The sequence below is a fragment of the Nilaparvata lugens genome, chromosome 11 (assembly GCF_014356525.2).
Source record: "Nilaparvata lugens isolate BPH chromosome 11, ASM1435652v1, whole genome shotgun sequence".
Classification (NCBI taxonomy): domain Eukaryota; kingdom Metazoa; phylum Arthropoda; class Insecta; order Hemiptera; family Delphacidae; genus Nilaparvata; species Nilaparvata lugens.
In genome coordinates this window covers 6414423-6435031 of record NC_052514.1, presented here as the reverse complement: position 1 = coordinate 6435031, position 20609 = coordinate 6414423, and the positions used below count along the sequence as shown (strand labels likewise).

The window sequence follows — 20609 nt, the reverse complement described above, 5'->3', positions numbered from 1 at the left end:
AGCATTTCTATCCCACATCAGGACGGGATAGGGCTCACACTTGAATTACGTCAAATACTGTGAAGTGGATTAATATCAATTGAATCAATAATAGACTATTAATAATAAAATAGAATACGTTTTGTAAGACCGTAACGCCATACCAACCAAACAACACGAAAGCTCAACCACTACACTACCAAATGAAATTTCGTAGAGCCAACTATAATATTTACTTCAACTAGATATTCTACTTATGATAGAGAAACAGAAGAGGAGAGAAATAATTAGACAGAGAGTGAATATAGTTAAGTGCTTTTTTATTTCTGATTTCTTAAGTCTTTTCAAACTTCGGAATGCAATTCAAGGAAATGCCATCAGCACTATTGCAAATATTGCGCCGACTAGACTGGTAATTGTGGTGCTGTGTAAACAGAAACAAGTGTAGAGACATAACAACCGATCAACAACCATTCTGCCAATTATGCGAACTGATAGTGCGAATTCTATTAAGCCAGTACAGAGTACAGTATGACCTCTTTGGCCTCTTTCACACGATAGGAGACGTGCAACTTGAACACTGAACAGTGTTCACGTTTTTTTGTCGAAGTACATTCACATGTGTCTTTCACATGGTGACTCCTATCCAGGAACCTCGTTTTGTCACGTCTTTTCCCCTCGAGGCAAGCAGAGGCAAGATCTAACAACTATGCCGACGTTTGCTCAAAGTATATGACTCATCACTTTTTCTCAAAGTCTAACTTCCTTAAAAATATAGATAGAAGATTTCTGATTTCGGATTTGGATTCAGCGACCACAAATTCTTTAAAGCGTAAGTCCCGTTTTCGAAAATATCCGAAAACAAGGAAGTTATGGCTGTTTTTAATAAAGCTTTCTATTATCATATAATTATACGGTAAAAACGAACAGGTACTGTACTATACAGTACGTAAGTACTGTAGCTATTATATACAACTTACACTGTATTCGTGTAGGAAATTTGGTAGGTTATTTATCTTGATTTCTGAAAATACCCAAAATAAGGGAGTAAGATAACTTTGAAAAACCAAAGTTTTCCTGCCGATTGAAGAAACATTAAAAATTAGTCTAAGACATATTATGTCTTAGAATAAAAACGTGTAACAAATATCAGATCACTATTCAAGCTATCAAGCTTTTCATAAATTTATTTGTCTCCTCATGGCAGAAGGTTTGCGCCCAACGTTTTCACTTAAACATTTCTATGATTAAATTGTGATAGAGAACATTATCGTATTGATCTTCTAAATCCAGTTACATGTACATCGATTTTCGTAAAATTGATTTTTTTACCGTTCCTATGAATTCTTAGAATTCTATGAATTGTTTATACAGGTTCATCACAGGCCAGGTTGGTCTGAGCTATTCATGACTTTTTTTCAGTATGCATTATCAACTCAGCAGTTCTAATACACAGACATCACTACTTGGAATGCCATGACATTTTCTATTCTTCCAATTCCTATTATCACCATAGATCGATTCAGATCAGCACAATGTTTATACTGTATGTTCATAATAGATTTTTCTGATTGTAAAAAGAAATAGTCAATAATTGCTGGGAATTTAAAGTGATATTCAACGATTTGAACCTGATAAATTGGATTGTTGAATGACAATTGAAATTCAGTGAATTTTACTGTACAACATTCCTTTTCCTCCTATTTTATTGGGTGATGAGTGGAGATGATTTATGATTTCATATTTGGATTCATCTTTTCATAGTTCAATATTTTTTTGGAAAACTAGAACTTTTAAAAATTAAAAATGTTCATGTTGTATAAACTTCTCAGGTGTTCAAAAACTTCTTAAAACCTTTGCCTGCCCCTTTGTGAGGCAGGAGTATTATTATCTTAGTACGTACTATATAATCATATGATAATGGAAAGCTATATTAAAAACAGCTATAACTTCCTTGTTTTCGGATATTTTCGAAAACGGGACTTACGCTTTAAAGAATTTGTGGTCGCTGAATCCAAATCCGAAATCAGAAATCTTCTATCTATATTTTTAAGGAAGTTAGACTTTGAGAAAAAGTGATGAGTCATATACTTTGAGCAAACGTCGGCGGAGTTGTTAGATCTGTCGGCTTATTCGTAAGATCCCCATGTGAAAGTACAGGAGAGCTGCAAAATATGAAATATGATCTTCCGTAATATGATATTCCAGGAGCGAGGTCTCTGCCGTGTGAAACTGGCCTATATAATCAATATTATGTATAATATGCAACTGTAGGCTGTGCCTATAGAATAAATTGGTCAAACACTTAGAACAATAAATTAGTTATAAAAACTCATATTCATCACCGTAAATTAATTCCATATTGAATTGTTTTTGGAAAAATATGATTCACAACTTTAGGTTTACAATCCCGAAAATCCCGGGATTGACGCTGGAAAATCCCGGGATTGTTAGGTATCAAAAATGGACCGGGATCCCGGGATTCGGGATCCCGGGATCCCGGGATTGACATCCCTACTCACAGCTCATTTAAAAAAGTACAGTTTTCGTTCGCCTACCATTTTTCCTATACCACGAATGGACCTAACAGTTTGCAGGAGGCAATTTGATCATATATGCCATAAATTAATCAATCGTATACCGGAAAATTTTCTCATGAACATGATCTCGAAGTATTTGCATGTAGTAGAGGATTGGATACAATTGCAAGGTGGATTCAATAATATCTTGTAGTAATTAAAAACTTCTGTACCAATATTTATATACTTTTCAATTTCTCTTTTCTTCCTTTTTCTCCTTGAATTTTTTTCTCGCCTTCCATTCTTCTTTCTCTTCCCTTCTTCTTCGTTCACTCTCTAATATTTATCTTTTTGTGAACATAGAAGTGTTTTACATTTCCCCTTACAAACTCTATCAGTTTAGTACTAGGCTATGTACCTATGCCAGCGCACAAACCTAGGTTTTGCTGGCTTTGTCAGATAGAAAACAATCTATTTTTTATTTAAGAGTTTATGTATTATTGGAATCTTATTATGTATTTCTTGCTTGTCCATTATTTTTATGATTCATAGTCTACATTGTATTGTTTTCAATCTGACAAAATAAATTCGAATTTTCCCTTTATTTTGTTCTTCTCCTCCGTGTTTTTCTTCTTTTTTCCTCCTTCCTCTCCTTCTTCTCTATCTTCATCTACTTCTTCTTCTACATACGTCCGTCTTCTACATCTCCTACGTCTTCTTCTCCTATCTACTTCTCATCCCCCCCAATCATTTCCTGGGTCAGTGTAACCCAACTTTTTGGCAAGAAAGAATGAAGAATTCCTCTCATTAGCAAAGGGAGGCTTCCAAATTATCCGATTCCATCATCTCCATTGAGAAGCCCTCCGAAAAAGAGCCGCATTGTCTCTACTGAGAATCAGTTTCATTGTCAAAAGTCTCACGGACAAAGCCAATCAGAATCTGATACCGCAGTCAAATTAGTCGGGCTGGGGCTGATTAGCTGATGGGTGACGATAATTCATTAGTGGTATACCCTATTCGCCAATACCGTATTGAATTCATTCGATACTGCGTATTGAATTCAACTTTTCATTCTTTACCCTGTACTGAATTCAACTTTCCAATCATTACTCTGCATTGATTTCAACTATTTATATATTTATTCAGCTAATGGCAGATACACAACAGATATATAGCTCATGAGTCTCAAATGCCTACATATATACACTGTATATTTCCAAATTCTTTGAGATGTTCAATTTTCACTGGAAAAGAAACATTTTCAAAATCCTCTTCACTTTCGACAAATGTCCAAAATTGCTTCAAATTGTAAAACTTTTTATTCGATACTTAGTTTTGCGTCCAACTTTCCATTTGAAACCTGAATTGAATTCAACTTTTTATTCTATACTGAATTCTATTATTCAATTTTTCATTCGGTAACCAGTATTGAATTCTACTTTCATTGAGTAGCGGATATTGAATTCAATTTCAGTTGCAAGCAAGACGTTCGGGTGATGGATTATTGGCTTGGAAGATATTATTTTGTAGAAGCCTTTGTGTGCTATTCCCGATATTGACAGCCTATATTGGAAACTACAAAGGAGTCACATGTGTCCTAATATGAGAGAAGAGTCCGTATATAGAGACTGTCCCCATATTAGGAATCATACTTTGCAATCGAAGTTTCTTTGTTGTTGTGAGGGCGATGTTATGGTAGATATTCATATTAAAAACGACTTGATATTGTCAAAAACACAAATAATTTATAATTTTGAGATACTATAGTGAGGTCCACGTTATAATGGCAGTGGAGAAAGATAGGAGAACAACGTTGCCGATCCTCAATATCTTGTCAATGCCTTCTATAGAGAGTAACTGATTGATCCTATTATATTGAGTGAGCAATTTCTGTATATTTATATATGATTATTAATGTTCAAGAGATCTCCAAAACGGCTCTAACGATTTTCACGAGATTTGGAGCATAGTAGGTTCATGATATAAAAATTCGATTCGATTGTATGTCTCATCCTTGGGAAAACTCGCTGAACGACATTGAAAGGATAATTCATCCTAGGCTGAAACAGCTGAGACTTTCGTCGTCTGTGGATAGTAAAAAATCTGGTGTGGCGCACTCACACAACTTTCCTTGCCGTATGAGAATTGATCACCTGATCGTAATTGATCACCTGACGCTAGTGTTAACGCGCATATCAAGTCTACTTCAAAGATCTGAGCCAGCTAGTGACAGGACAATAACGCTGGAGACATACGAGGTCTTCTATCTCCTCATAGTGAGTCATTTAATAGAATCAACAGTTGCCAACAATTTGCAATTGGATAATTACATTTTCTCGAATTTCGAGCTTATTTTCAATTTTAGGTGAAAATGTTACTGAACATATTGTAGAGATTTTCATGCTCAATCTTTTTCATTTGAATTTCTTTGTTTAAATATTGTACCTGAAGCCTGATAATTGGGAATCTAAAATCAAACTTTGCATAGATGGGGCGAAGCTCCTGAAATTTTTTACTGATATGGGGATTATGGCAGTTGATAGAGCTTATCAATGACTATTTTAGGTATGAATTTAATCAAAATCGTTGGAGCCGTTTTCGAGAAAATCGCGAAAAACCCATTTTTTGAGAACATTTTCTCCATTTTAGCCGCCATCTTTGCATTTGATCGAAATTGTTCGTGTCGGATCCTTATATTGTAAGGACCTTAAGTTCCAAATATCAAGTCATTCCGTTAATTGGGAGATGAGATATCATGTACACAGACCCACATACATTCATACACACACACCACACACACACACACACACACACACCCACACACACACACACACACCACACACCCACACACCACACACACACACACACACACACACACACACACACACACACACACACACACACACACACACACACACACACATACACACACCACACACACACACACACATACACACACACACACACCACACCACCACACACACACCACACACACACACCACACACCACACACACACACACCACACCACACACACACACCCACACACACACACACACACACCACACACACACACACACACACAACACACACACACACACACACACACACACCCACACACACCACACACACACACACACACACACACACACACACACACACACACACACCACCACACACACACACACACCACACACACACACACACACACACACACCACACACACACACACACACACACAACACACACACACACACACACACACACACACACACACACACCACACACACACACACACACCACACACACACACACACACACACACCACACACACACACAACACACACACACCCACACACAACACACACACACACCACACACCACACACACACACACACACACCCACACACACACACACACCACACCACACACACACACACCACACCACACACACACACACACACCCACACACACACACACACACAACACACACACACACCACACACACACACATTCAGACCAATACCCAAAAACCACTTTTTTGGACTCAGGGGACCTTGAAACGTATAGAAATTCAGAAATTGGTGTACCTCAATTTTTTTCGGAAAGCAATAGGCTACTTTCTTTACCTATGGTAATAGGGCAAGGAAAGTATAAGTGAGCGAGGGATTCTGTGAAAAATCAAAATATCGCATCCCCAAAATTCATAAGCTGACGTATAGCCAGGTGTGAAATATAAACACGATCATTTTAGAGAATTGTGTTCTGTTTATCAATAAATAAGAATAACGAGCGAAGCTCGGTGCCCCGATTTTGTAATATCAACTGTTCATTCCCGTTTGAAATAATGAATTATATTTTATCAAGCAAGAAATTATATTTATCAATAATTTCATAATCAATTATATTGATATAATTGAAATAATCAATTATATTTTATCAAGCAAAAAATTATATTTATCAATAATTTCATAATCAAGATGAAATACTTTGTTTATTAATTATAAGTTCTACATTGTTAAGAGACGATCTGGCAACAGAGCAAAGCGATGATAGACAATGATAGCAATACAATTGCTGATCAAACACTGCCATTAAAACGTGGACCTCACCATAGTAAAGTTCTGGTTTAAACACCATTTTAAATATATCTTACAAAAATTGAGCAGCAGAATATTCAGAAGCCCTACGATTGGCTATCAGCTGTTGACCAATGAAAGTTGAGCTCGACTGTCATTGGTTGAGACTGCAGCCCCACCTCGATACTATAGTCTCGTCCAATGACAGTAGAGTTTAACTTCTATTTATGAACATCTAATAGTAGGGCTCTACCCATTCTATCTCTGCTACTCAATATTTAACCTTTTAGTTTACTAGAGATTGATAATGATGTAACAATTGAAATATTAGTATCCAAATTGTTCCAATAAATGGGATGGTTTTGGCAATATAGTTTGTTTCTATTCTATTACTTATCGAATATTATATTATTGGCAATGATTGTTGATAACTTTTCCACTTCCTATCCATTTCACTTGTCACTTCAAATTATCATTTCTCCATATCTCACAATTTTCATCACATTCTTTTTTCCTCCTCAACTTTATTTTATACTAGCAGGAAACCCGTGCTCCGCAAGGATTTATTTTAAAACTTGACAAACTGAAAACTTTAAGTGATAAAATTTTGAAGAAATAAGCCTAAAACCATCCTGGGTTGATCGAGAATCTAAATGCAAAATTTTAAGTTAATCAGTCCAGGAATTCAGACGTGATGATGCGTCAATAGTTATTTGTGCAACTAGTGCGCAAAGTGACAGTTTGCTGCACCGAAAGAAACGTTTACGCCCGAGCCGTAGGCGAGGGCGGAATGGTTTCTTGAGTGCAGCAGAGGAACTTTGCGCACATATTTCACATTTTATTTTTCCTACAGCTACCATTGAATATGAAAAGTGGGTAATTATGGGTAAAATTGCCTGAAATGCATCAAATGTTTTTCTGTGTAATTTTATTATTGATAAAAACCTTAATTTACTGTCAAATTGAATAAAGATGTTGTCCTTGGTTATAATATCTAATATTAATAAGGTGCTCGTTGTGCTTCGTTGCACCTCTGCTCACTATAGCAGCCCAGTCTCTGTTACCAACTTAATTTTGATTTTGCTGCACTGTTGCTCCATATAACCCACCAACTATTTTGTGTTGCCATGTTGCAAATCTGGAGTGCAGAAAAGATTTTTCCCGCACTAGAGCGGAAAAGTGAATCTTTGCGTTCTGTAATCAGTGCAGGAATCGTCACTTTTCATGGTAACTGTAGGAAAAGATAATTTTCGAATCCCCCACGGGTATAAGCCAGTTCGTTCCTTCATTATAGTATAGACTAGCCCACTATATTTATAGCAGATAAGTGCTCCACAAGAGTCTAAGGGAAGAATTGAAAATAGTCCCAACTATCCTCGGTGAATTATTGAGATCTATATGCAACATTTCAAGTGAATCAGTCCAGTAGTAGTTCGATCGTGATGATGCGTCACTCGTGTATTTCTTATCCTTTTCTAAACCGAATCTTTCCTTTATTATATCATGAATTCATCTTCTGTTTTCTTTTCTAGTGAATGGAAGGAGAAAGTGGGATTCTCAGATAATCCAGAGGAGGATGAAGTGAGCTTCCACATGAAGAACACGTGGATTTTCAACAAGGATTGCTACGGCAACACTGAGGAAGCCGGTCTAACGGGAGAAGAGATGATCACTGTACCAAATGCCGCTTTACTGGTCAGTACTATTCTTTGCTCTCATAATGATATTTTTCAAACTAATTTACAATACTATCAGTAACATATTCTCAATCATGATCGTAATTTTAAAATGGTCAACATTCTAGATCAGTTTATTCATTTATAGAAATTGATACACATTGGGCTGCCAGCATTCCTCAAATGAGCATCACTTTCAATGTTGTAAAGTGCAAATAAAAGACATTTATCTATCCATCTATCTATCGAAAATAATAGAAATATCGGGTACCGAGCTTTGCTCTGGAGTGCAAAAGCATAAAAAAGGTATCACAAAAGGAGAAATTATAATAACATTCACAGTTTATACAGAAATGTTCTATCTAATCACAGAAAATTGAGATTGATTCCCAGAGGATGCAAAAATTTTCCTTATAAAGGCCCGGTTGCACAAAAGACGATTGAATTCCAATCCTTATTAACTTCACGTGAACCAAATCAGAGAAGAATATTTCAAAAAGATTGATCCACTAGAATTGATCAGGATTGAAAATAACCCGGCTTCTTTGCAACCGGCACGAAGTACCTGATTGAATGATTACAAAAAGTTCAACAGCTGAGTCATAATTTTGACACAGTCCCACACACATGAACTCACTCACTCACTTCCATCATCAACAGACGACAAAATAATTATTATCAGCTGTTTTTCCAAGGATGAATAACAATCATCCTTTTAATGTCTTTCAGCGAGTTTTCCCATGCATGAGACCTAGTGCAATCGAATTTTTACATTATAAACCTACTATGTTCTGAATTTCGTGAGAATCGTTAGAGCCGTTTTCGAGATCCGGTGAAATACAAACATAAACATCTAAACATATGAACAATAAATGCTCTTTTAATAGTATAGGATTTTCTCATCTTGAAGGCAAAAGAGGGGTTATTTTGAAGGCAAATGTTGATAATTCGTGAGGAATGAAATAGTGTGGAGAAAGAGAAGTACCACTTTTTGAAAAATGATGAAACTGGTGAATTAACAATAAGAGCTTCACCAATAAATAAATATGTTTGATTGTTCATATATTTATGAACATGTTCAAATGAAAAGTCTCATGAATAAATAATTTTTCCGTCGTATTCCAGTCTTTTGTTCTACAAGCTCTGTAACAAACAACTGAAAACAAAATGAAACAACTAACACAACTGAATTAAATGAACATGGACACGAATATTTATAGATAATTTTGTGAGTCAATCTTCTCTTCAATATAGTAAACGTTAACTTAATTATACTTGAACATCAAAAAAGGTAAATTGTACCATATAAACGAAGACTTTGATCATAGGCTAATTAACTATCAAACTAAGACAAATTATCATATTGATTGCAAGAGTCACGCTTAACACTGATAACTGATATAATATGACAATATTTCCTGTTTATGTTGCTCTATCGGTTTTTTCTCAAGAGCTTTGAGCACTGATGCAAGCCGTATGACTTTTCTAATCAATATCTCTTATGGTAGAATGAAGGTAAGAACTATTTTCTATAGTTCATCAAATGAACTAAAAATAAATTAAAATTTAAATCTTATTACTAACGGATTTGTTGAAGATGCTATAAGATTGGATTTTCCAAATAAGATCGTATGAAAGATTGATCCAGATTCGTGATATTGTTGTTTGAATTAAGACAAAGAGTCTCATGATAATACTAGTAAATATACCTTTATTTCTGTTTATACCTTTATTATTCATGATTATCATTGGAATAATTATAGAATCATTTCGACCTGTCCATATAGTTCTTTTCAGTTGGTGTTTTTGTCGTCTCTTGAAATTGTTTACAATCCATTCCAAATAATACTAGAACTAATATCATATCATTCTGTCTTCTACTCGTGTTTTAGAATTGAATTTGATGTTCAACCAAAATCCATCTCAATTTATCTCCCACCAATCTAGATGCTCTTTAATAAACCACTCTATCCCGGTTCCCATATCAAAGTGAAATTTCTTCTTCAAAGCTTATCACATTTTCTGAAAGAGAATTGAATGTCGATTTCAATTCAGGCCCTTCCACAGAAATTCGAGATCATCAGATCTCATCCAACCATCCAATCTTATCCTAACCTCGAATTACGCCCAGAGCATTCAAATTCCAGCAAGCCTTCTGGAATAATTTACAATTCTTGGAATCTCTAGATGGCAGTCCGACTCCTGTCTCGGATTTCACTCACATATTTAAACAAATCAGATTCGGCTCATGTTACTCACATGTCCTTATATAGCCTCTGACATATCACCCATTTACTCACTTACTCTCACTCACTCTCTTTTTCCCTTAGCTTTCTTACTCTCTCTTACTCTCAAGGGTTGTGTGGTAGAGAGGACCAGGAGTCATAACTCCGTCCTAATAAAGGCAGATAATCAATCAATCACTCTCTATCACTATTAATGCTATTAAGTGCAAATGAAAGACATTAAATCTATCTATCTATCTCCTTCACACTGTTTCTCTCTTTATCTTGGGTTGTGTCGCAGAGAGGACCTGGAGTCCTAAGTTCAGGACCTGGAGTCCTGGAGTAATATAATCAATCAATAATCGATCTCTCTCATTTGCTAACACATTTACTGTCTCTCTCTTTCTTTTGAGAATGAAGATTGGAACAAAGGAAATGAAATTAAAAAGAAGGAAATGAAGAAGAAGAAGATGATGAAGAGGAAAAGGGTGGAAGAGGAGGAGGAAGAAGAAAAAGTGGAAGAAGGAGAAGAAGAAGAAGAAGAAGAAGAAGAAGAAGGAGAAGAAGAAGAAGAAGAAGAAGAAGAAGAAGAAGGAGAAGAAGAAGGAGAAGAAGACGAAGAAGAAGAAGAAAAAGAAGTGGGAGAAGTAGACAACAGGTGTACTTCTCATGAAACATTTATGCAGTGACTTCCCTGGTTGTTCGAGGTCTCCCTATCCATTAATAGATATCACTGATTCTTGCCCTCCAATGACCTCACAGAAAATCATAAAGAAGTCACAGAAATCAAAAACAAGTCACTTGAAATCACAAACAAGTCACAGAAATCACAAACAAGTCACAGAAATTACAAACAAGTCACAGAAATTACAAACAAGTCACAGAAATCACAAACAAGTCACAGAAATCACAAACAAGTCACAGAAATCACAAACAAGTCACAGAAATTACAAACAAGTCACATAAGTCACATAAATCACAAACAAGTCACAGAAATCACAAACAAGTCACAGAAATCACAAACAAGTCACAGAAATTACAAACAAGTCACATAAGTCACAGAAATCACAAACAAGTCACAGAAATCACAAACATTCACAGAAATCACAAACAAGTCACAGAAATTACAAACAAGTCACATAAATCACAAACAAGTCACAGAAATTACAAACAAGTCACAGAAATCACAAACAAGTCACAGAAATCACAAACATGTCACAGAAGTCACAAACAAGTCACAGAAATCACAAACAAGTCACAGAAGTCACAAACAAGTCACAGAAATCACAAACAAGTCACAGAGATCACGATTACCTCACAGGAAATCTGAATCGATAGTTCACCTGTAGCACGAAATATGCCAATAGCTGCACCTTTCAAAGTAGGCTATTCTCTATTCATACTCTGTGGGAATGAAGCCTTTAGGCTGTCTCTCTGTTCTATGATAATAGAATACCTCTATGCTTTAGGATGCTCTTGAAGCTTAAAGAGAATTCAAATCAATATATGGATCACTCAGTATACCTTTGACCATAGATTGAACAGAAACATTTGTTGTGGTCAAATTTTTTTGCTATAGCTCTACAGCCCATTATGGGCTTCGGCCTCCTCCACAACATTCCTCCAAACATTTCTATTCATTATAAATCCTCTCCATCCTCTATAACGTTATCGAATCATCCCTTATCTCATCTTCCCATCGTATTCTTGGTCTGCCTTGTTTTCTTCTCGAGTGAAGCTTCTCTATAAGCACTATTTTTGGCATTCTGGTTTCATCCATCCTATGATTATGTCCGAACCACCTTAGTCTCTGTGCCTTTATGATGCGTGTTGTGGTTAAATGCTTGACCAAAATCTGTGCTTTAACCAATCTCAAGCAAGATTGTAAAGCTGAAAGATAAAGTGAAAATATTCTTTCATATTATTCACTGTTCCGGATGTCACCTATGGCTCAATATAAATGATACTATCATCAACTATCACTCGGAAAATACCGAGCACATGCACTACCTCCGTAAACAAAGCCATAGTGCATTCGTGTGACGTCAGCACAGGTAGGGTTCCTACATTAATAAAAACACTAGCTGATATAGATCAGCTGATATCAACAATTTTTTATTGGTGTAGAAGCCCTACCTGTGCTGACGTCACACGAATGCACTACGGCTTTGTTAACGGAGGTAGTGGAATGAGATCAATCTTGGAAATTCTGATGAGAATCTTGCTCGTCTTTCTATAATATAACAGTAATTTTACTTTACAAAATACTCGTGATATCTGATATGTTAATTTCGAGTGAATTTGATACAACGATAGGTAATTAATTGAAATTTAAAAAGTAATTACGAGTCTTATCATGACCGAATGTGAGTCAAAATAATTGAGTTTGAGGGTAGAAGACGTTTTTGACAAGATTTTCTTCTACTGAGGATGATAACCACATAAGCATCAGGATTGTGCGTGACTAAAAAGAACGAGAAATCCAAACAACGATAACATTATTGTTAATTGTTATCTAAATTGACTTATTCCAAATTATGTTGCATCATCTATTTGGAAATAATTTCCGGAATCGGCGACTATTTCACATTACGGTAATGCAAACAATGATAACATTATTGTTAATTGTTATCTAAATTGACTTATTCCAAATTATGTTGCATCATCTATTTGGAAATAATTTCCGGAATCGGCGACTATTTCACATTACGGTAATGCAAACAACGATAACATTATTGTTAATTGTTATCTAAATTGACTTATTCCAAATTATGTTGCATCATCTATTTGGAAATAATTTCCGGAATCGGCGACCATTTCACATTACGGTAATGCAAACAACGATACATTATTGTTAATTGTTATCTAAATGACTTATTCCAAATATGTTGCATCATCTATTTGGAAATAATTTCTGGAATCGGCGACTATTTCACATTACGGTAATCCAAACAATTATAACATTATTGTTAATTGTTATCTAAATTGACATATTCCAAATTATGTTGCATCATCTATTTGGAAATAATTTCCGGAATCGGCGACTATTTCACATTACGGTAATGCAAACAACGATAACATTATTGTTAATTGTTATCTAAATTGACTTATTCCAAATTATGTTGCATCATCTATTTGGAAATAATTTCCGGAATCGGCGACTATTTCACATTACGGTAATCCAAACAACGATAACATTATTGTTAATTGTTATCTAAATTGACATATTCCAAATTATGTTGCATCATCTATTTGGAAATAATTTCCGGATCGGCGACTATTTCACATTACGGTAATCCAAACAACGATAACATTATTGTTAATTGTTATCTAAATTGACTTATTCCAAATTATGTTGCATCATCTATTTGGAAATAATTTCGGAATCGGCGACTATTTCACATTACGGTAATCCAAACAACGATAACATTATTGTTATTGTTATCTAAATTGACTTATTCCAAATTATGTTGCATCATCTATTTGGAAATAATTTCCGGAATCGGCGACTATTTCACATTACGGTAATCCAAACAATGATAACATTATTGTTAATTGTTATCTAAATTGACTTATTCCAAATTATGTTACATCATCTATTTGGAAATAATTCCCGGAATCGGCGACTATTTCACATTACGGTAATCCAAACAATGATAGCATTATTGTTAATTGTTATCTAAATTGACTTATTCCAAATTATGTTGCATCATCTATTTGGAAATAATTTCTGGAATCGGCGACTATTTCACATTACGGTAATCCAAACAACGATAACATTATTGTTAATTGTTATCTAAATTGACTTATTCCAAATTATGTTGCATCATCTATTTGGAAATAATTTCCGGAATCGGCGACTATTTCACATTACGGTAATGCAAACAACGATAACATTATTGTTAATTGTTATCTAAATTGACTTATTCCAAATTATGTTGCATCATCTATTGGAAATAATTTCCGGAATCGGCGACTATTTCACATTACGGTAATCCAAACACGATAACATTATTGTTAATTGTTATCTAAATTGACTTATTCCAAATTATGTTGCATCATCTATTTGGAAATAATTTCCGGAATCGGCGACCATTTCACATTACGGTAATGCAAACAACGATAACATTATTGTTAATTGTTATCTAAATTGACTTATTCCAAATTATGTTGCATCATCTATTTGGAAATAATTTCTGGAATCGGCGACTATTTCACATTACGGTAATCCAAACAATTATAACATTATTGTTAATTGTTATCTAAATTGACATATTCCAAATTATGTTGCATCATCTATTTGGAAATAATTTCCGGAATCGGCGACTATTTCACATTACGGTAATGCAAACAACGATAACATTATTGTTAATTGTTATCTAAATTGACTTATTCCAAATTATGTTGCATCATCTATTTGGAAATAATTTCCGGAATCGGCGACTATTTCACATTACGGTAATCCAAACAACGATAACATTATTGTTATTGTTATCTAAATTGACATATTCCAAATTATGTTGCATCATCTATTTGGAAATAATTTCCGGATCGGCGACTATTTCACATTACGGTAATCCAAACAACGATAACATTATTGTTAATTGTTATCTAAATTGACTTATTCCAAATTATGTTGCATCATCTATTTGGAAATAATTTCTGGAATCGGCGACTATTTCACATTACGTAATCCAAACAACGATAACATTATTGTTAATTGTTATCTAAATTGACTTATTCCAAATTATGTTGCATCATCTATTTGGAATAATTTCCGGAATCGGCGACTATTTCACATTACGGTAATCCAAACAATGATAACATTATTGTTAATTGTTATCTAAATTGACTTATTCCAAATTATGTTACATCATCTATTTGGAAATAATTCCCGGAATCGGCGACTATTTCACATTACGGTAATCCAAACAATGATAGCATTATTGTTAATTGTTATCTAAATTGACTTATTCAAATTATGTTGCATCATCTATTTGAAATAATTTCTGGAATCGGCGACTATTTCACATTACGGTAATCCAAACAACGATAACATTATTGTTAATTGTTATCTAAATTGACTTATTCCAAATTATGTTGCATCATCTATTTGGAAATAATTTCCGGAATCGGCGACTATTACACATTACGGTAATGCAAACAACGATAACATTATTGTTAATTGTTATCTAAATTGACTTATTCCAAATTATGTTGCATCATCTATTTGGAAATAATTTCCGGAATCGGCGACTATTTCACATTACGGTAATCCAAACAACGATAACATTATTGTTAATTGTTATCTAAATTGACTTATTCCAAATTATGTTACATCATCTATTTGGAAATAATTTCCGGAATTGGCGACTATTTCACATTACGGTAATGCAAACAACGATAACATTATTGTTGATTGTTATCTAAATTGACTTATTCCAAATTATGTTGCATCATCTATTTGGAAATAATTTCCGGAATCGGCGACTATTTCACATTACGGTAATCCAAACAACGATAACATTATTGTTAATTGTTATCTAAATTGACTTATTCCAATTATGTTGCATCATCTATTTGGAAATAATTTCCGGAATCGGCGACTATTTCACATTACGGTAATCCAAACAACGATAACATTATTGTTAATTGTTATCTAAATTGACTTATTCCAAATTATGTTGCATCATCTATTTGGAAATAATTTCCGGAATCGGCGACTATTTCACATTACGGTAATCCAAACAATGATAACATTATTGTTAATTGTTATCTAAATTGACTTATTCCAAATATGTTGCATCATCTATTTGGAAATAATTTCCGGAATCGGCGACTATTTCACATACGGTAATCCAAACAATGATAACATTATTGTTAATTGTTATCTAAATTGACTTATTCCAAATTATGTTGCATCATCTATTTGGAAATAATTTCCGGAATCGGCGACTATTTCACATTACGGTAATCCAAACAACGATAACATTATTGTTAATTGTTATCTAAATTGACTTATTCCAAATTATGTTACATCATCTATTTGGAAATAATTTCCGGAATCGGCGACTATTTCTCATTACGGTAATCCAAACAACGATAGCATTATTGTTAATTGTTATCTAAATTGACTTATTCCAAATTATGTTGCATCATCTATTTGGAAATAATTTCCGGAATCGGCGACTATTTCACATTACGGTAATCCAAACAATGATAACATTATTGTTAATTGTTATCTAAATTGACTTATTCCAAATTATGTTGCATCATCTATTTGGAAATAATTTCCGGAATCGGCGACTATTTCACATTACGGTAATCCAACAACGATAACATTATTGTTAATTGTTATCTAAATTGACTTATTCCAAATTATGTTGCATCATCTATTGGAAATAATTTCCGGAATCGGCGACTATTTCTCATTACGGTAATCCAAACAACGATAGCATTATTGTTAATTGTTATCTAAATTGACTTATTCCAAATTATGTTGCATCATCTATTTGGAAATAATTTCTGGAATCGGCGACTATTTCACATTACGGTAATCCAAACAACGATAACATTATTGTTAATTGTTATCTAAATTGACTTATTCCAAATTATGTTGCATCATCTATTTGGAAATAATTTCCGGAATCGGCGACTATTTCACATTACGGTAATCCAATAACGATAACATTATTGTTAATTGTTATCTAAATTGACTTATTCCAAATTATGTTGCATCATCCATTTGGAAATAATTTCCGGAATCGGCGACTATTTCACATTACGGTAATCCAAACAACGATAACATTATTGTTAATTGTTAGCTAAATTGACTTATTCCAAATTATGTTGCATCATCTATTTGGAAATAATTTCCGGAATCTGTGACTATTTCACATTACGGTAATCCAAACAAAGATAACATTATTGTTAATTGTTATCTAAATTGACTTATTCCAAATTATGTTGCATCATCTATTTGGAAATAATTTCTGGAATCGGCGACTATTTCACATTACGGTAATCCAGTGAAGATCAGAACCAAAACCTTTGGAATTGATACAAAGGTACAACATACCATCAAAAGCTTTCGGGCTAACTGAATCAATACCAAAAACTTGTAAGCCTTCAGAGAAGAGCGAATTCCAGGCTTTCATGATTGGGCAAACCAATATTCAAGACTTTAGTGTCTCCTCTCTCTCAACATCCTTCCTCCTTCACATGCACCTTCCTACTTTGCCTTCTCATATAAACCTTCTCCTTACTGGTTCTTTCTCCACCATTTTCTTCAAAAATATCCTCTTTTCAATCTCTTCTTTTTTAAATTTTCTTCTCTCCTATCACTATCCCATTCATCATCACTTCAATATTTTTTTCGATCTCTGGTTTTCTATTGTAGTGAGTTTCACGTTCTCAGATCAATATAAATTATAGGAATTCATTCTCTCTTCCTCCATCTTTCATAGCAGGTAGTTAATTCTTCTCTTTCTCCTTCTTTCACTTCTTTTTCTCCTTCTTCTTCTTCTTCTTCTCCTTCTTCTTCTTCTCCTTCTTCTTTTCCTCCTCCTCCTCATTCTCCTCCTCCTCCTCATTCTCCTCCTCGTCCTCCTACTCCTCCTGCTCCTCTTATAATTTTCATCTTCTTCCTCTTCCACTTTCTCTCCTTCTTCTTCTCTTCTTCTTCTTCTCCTTCTTCTTTCCTCCTCCTCCTCATTCTCCTCCTCCTCCTCATTCTCCTCCTCGTCCTCCTACTCCTCCTGCTCCTCTTATAATTTTCATCTTCTTCCTCTTCCACTTTCTCTCCTTCTTCTTCTTCTTCTTCTTCTTCTCCTGTCTTCTTCTTCTTCTTCTCCTGTCTTCTTCTTCTTCTTCTCCTGTCTTCTTCTTCCTCTTCTTCTTCTTCTTCTTTCCCAGTTCTCGTCCTCAATCTCATAATCATCATAATCATCATCATCATCATCATCATCATCATTATTCTTTCTCCTATTATCCTCTAATTTTCCTTCACCATATTGTTTCTTATTTCTCATACACTCCTCCTTCTTCTCCTCATCCTTCTACTCAACCTCTTTCTCATCCTCTTTCTTTTCATCTTCTTCCCATACGTTCCTCTGTCTCTTTCTCTTTCTCGTCTCTCTCATACTCATACTCTCATTTATGGGGGATATGAACACCGACTTGAACATGACGAATCGTAACTTTGACTACTTTCAACTGACTACAATTTTCCTATGCCTAAACATGACTATTTTACCCCTCGATCCAACTCATCATACTAATGAATCAGACACACTCATTGACCTTCTCATTGTTAGTGATCCCAATGAGGTTGTTCAAGCAGGCCAAATCTCAGTCCCAGCTATTTCTAGACATGATTTGATCTACTGTGTACTTTCCCATAAGATACCCAAGCCAGAACAGAAAATTATCACTTATAGAGACTTCAAAAACTTTGATGAAGCCGCCTTCCTGACTGATGTGGCTCAGACTCCATGGCATCAAATTGAAGCATTACCCTCAGTTGATGACATGGTCAAGACTTTCGAGAATTGGACTTTGACTTTGTATGACAAACATGCACCTTATGTGACAAGGAGGATTAATAGAAAACGACGAGTACCGTGGATGACTGAAGACATACTTAAGATGATGGGACGTAGAGACAAAGCACATAGAAAATTTAAAAAGACATTTGACTTGGACAGTTTGATAGAGTATAGGAGCCTTAGAAATAGGGTTAAACAGGAATTACGGAACTCAAAGATTAGGTACTTGAATTCGTTTATGACAAACAATAGACAAGACTCTAAATCACTTTGGCAGGGAATAAAAGAATTCGGGCTTGGCAAACAGAAATCGAATCCACAAATTGACTTACCATTGAATAATATAAATGACCATTTCGTTTCACACTCTAACCAACGCGACGAAACTGTCATTGCTAATCATATAGATGATCTTGAAGAGCAGGTTACAAACTCAGATTTACCAATCACTGATCAATTTCATTTCCATCCAATCTCAGAAGAAGACACTTTCAGAGCAATTCAACGTATTCATAGTAATGCTATGGGTGTAGACAAAATTCCTATTAAATTTATCAAGAAGATGTTATTTGCTGTTTTACCAACCATTACATACATTTTCAACAAGTCACTTGAAGAAGGCATTTTCCCTGAAAACTGGAAGTTTGCTCTAGTTCGCCCTCTAAATAAAGTTCCATCACCCAAATAAAGTTGAGGATTTTAGACCAATCAGTATTTTACCTGCATTGTCCAAAGTGCTAGAAAGACTCATTCATGCTCAAGTTGTAAAATTTCTAGACAACAATAGTAAGCTTCATAACTTTCAATCAGGCTTTAGAAAATTCCATTCAACTGAGACAGCTCTGCTTCGTGTCACTGATGATATAAGGTTAGCTATGCACCAAAGAAAATGCACCATCCTCACCCTATTTGATTTTTCTAAAGCATTCGATACTGTTGATCATACAGTCCTCCTGAATAAGTTGGCTATTCTTGGTTTCAGTCACAACTCGTTAGTTTGGTTTAAATCCTATCTATTAGGTAGGAAAACAATGTGTATCTGTCGGTGACAAAAAGTCAACTTGGAAAAACGTTATGCATGGAGTACCACAAGGTTCAATTTTAGGCCCTCTCCTCTTCACTTTGTATGCTAATGACCTTTCTTCCATTATCAAATTCTCCAGTTTCCATACTTATGCAGACGACCTTCAAATCTATTTAAGCTGTCCCATAACAAAAATTAATGAAACAGTTGGAATAATGAATCAGGATAACAATTCGATAGTGGAATGGACAAAGAAAAATGGCCTTAAGCTTAATCTCATCAAAACACAACCCATTATAATTGGATATTCTCGTCTTATAAACAATATTGACCTTGAATCGATTCACAAAATTAGTGTAGACGGTAATGACATTCCTTACTGTAGCTCAGTTAAAAATTTAGGCATTATTATGAATAATACTCTTGACTGGTCAGAACAAGTGAACAAAACTTGTAAAAAGGTATTCTCAGCCATGCATGCATTGAAGAAAATGCACGATATCTTCCCTAGAAACATTAAATTATTATTGGTTCAATCTCTCATCTTCCCACATTTAATGTAT

The 20609-nt window shown here is 34.7% G+C and overlaps 1 protein-coding gene across 10 annotated transcripts in view; it reads left to right on the top strand.

Annotated features, from left to right (window-relative positions):
- LOC111055815 (sensory neuron membrane protein 1) overlaps positions 1 to 20609 on the top strand; it is a gene marked incomplete at its 3' end in the record, with an annotated part of 59444 nt that overhangs the window by 19319 nt on the left and 19516 nt on the right. For all 10 annotated transcript variants that reach the window (XM_039437476.1, XM_039437480.1, XM_039437477.1 and 7 more), the window contains 1 exon segment: positions 8108 to 8270. In XM_039437476.1, the coding sequence (XP_039293410.1) occupies positions 8108 to 8270 (163 nt within the window).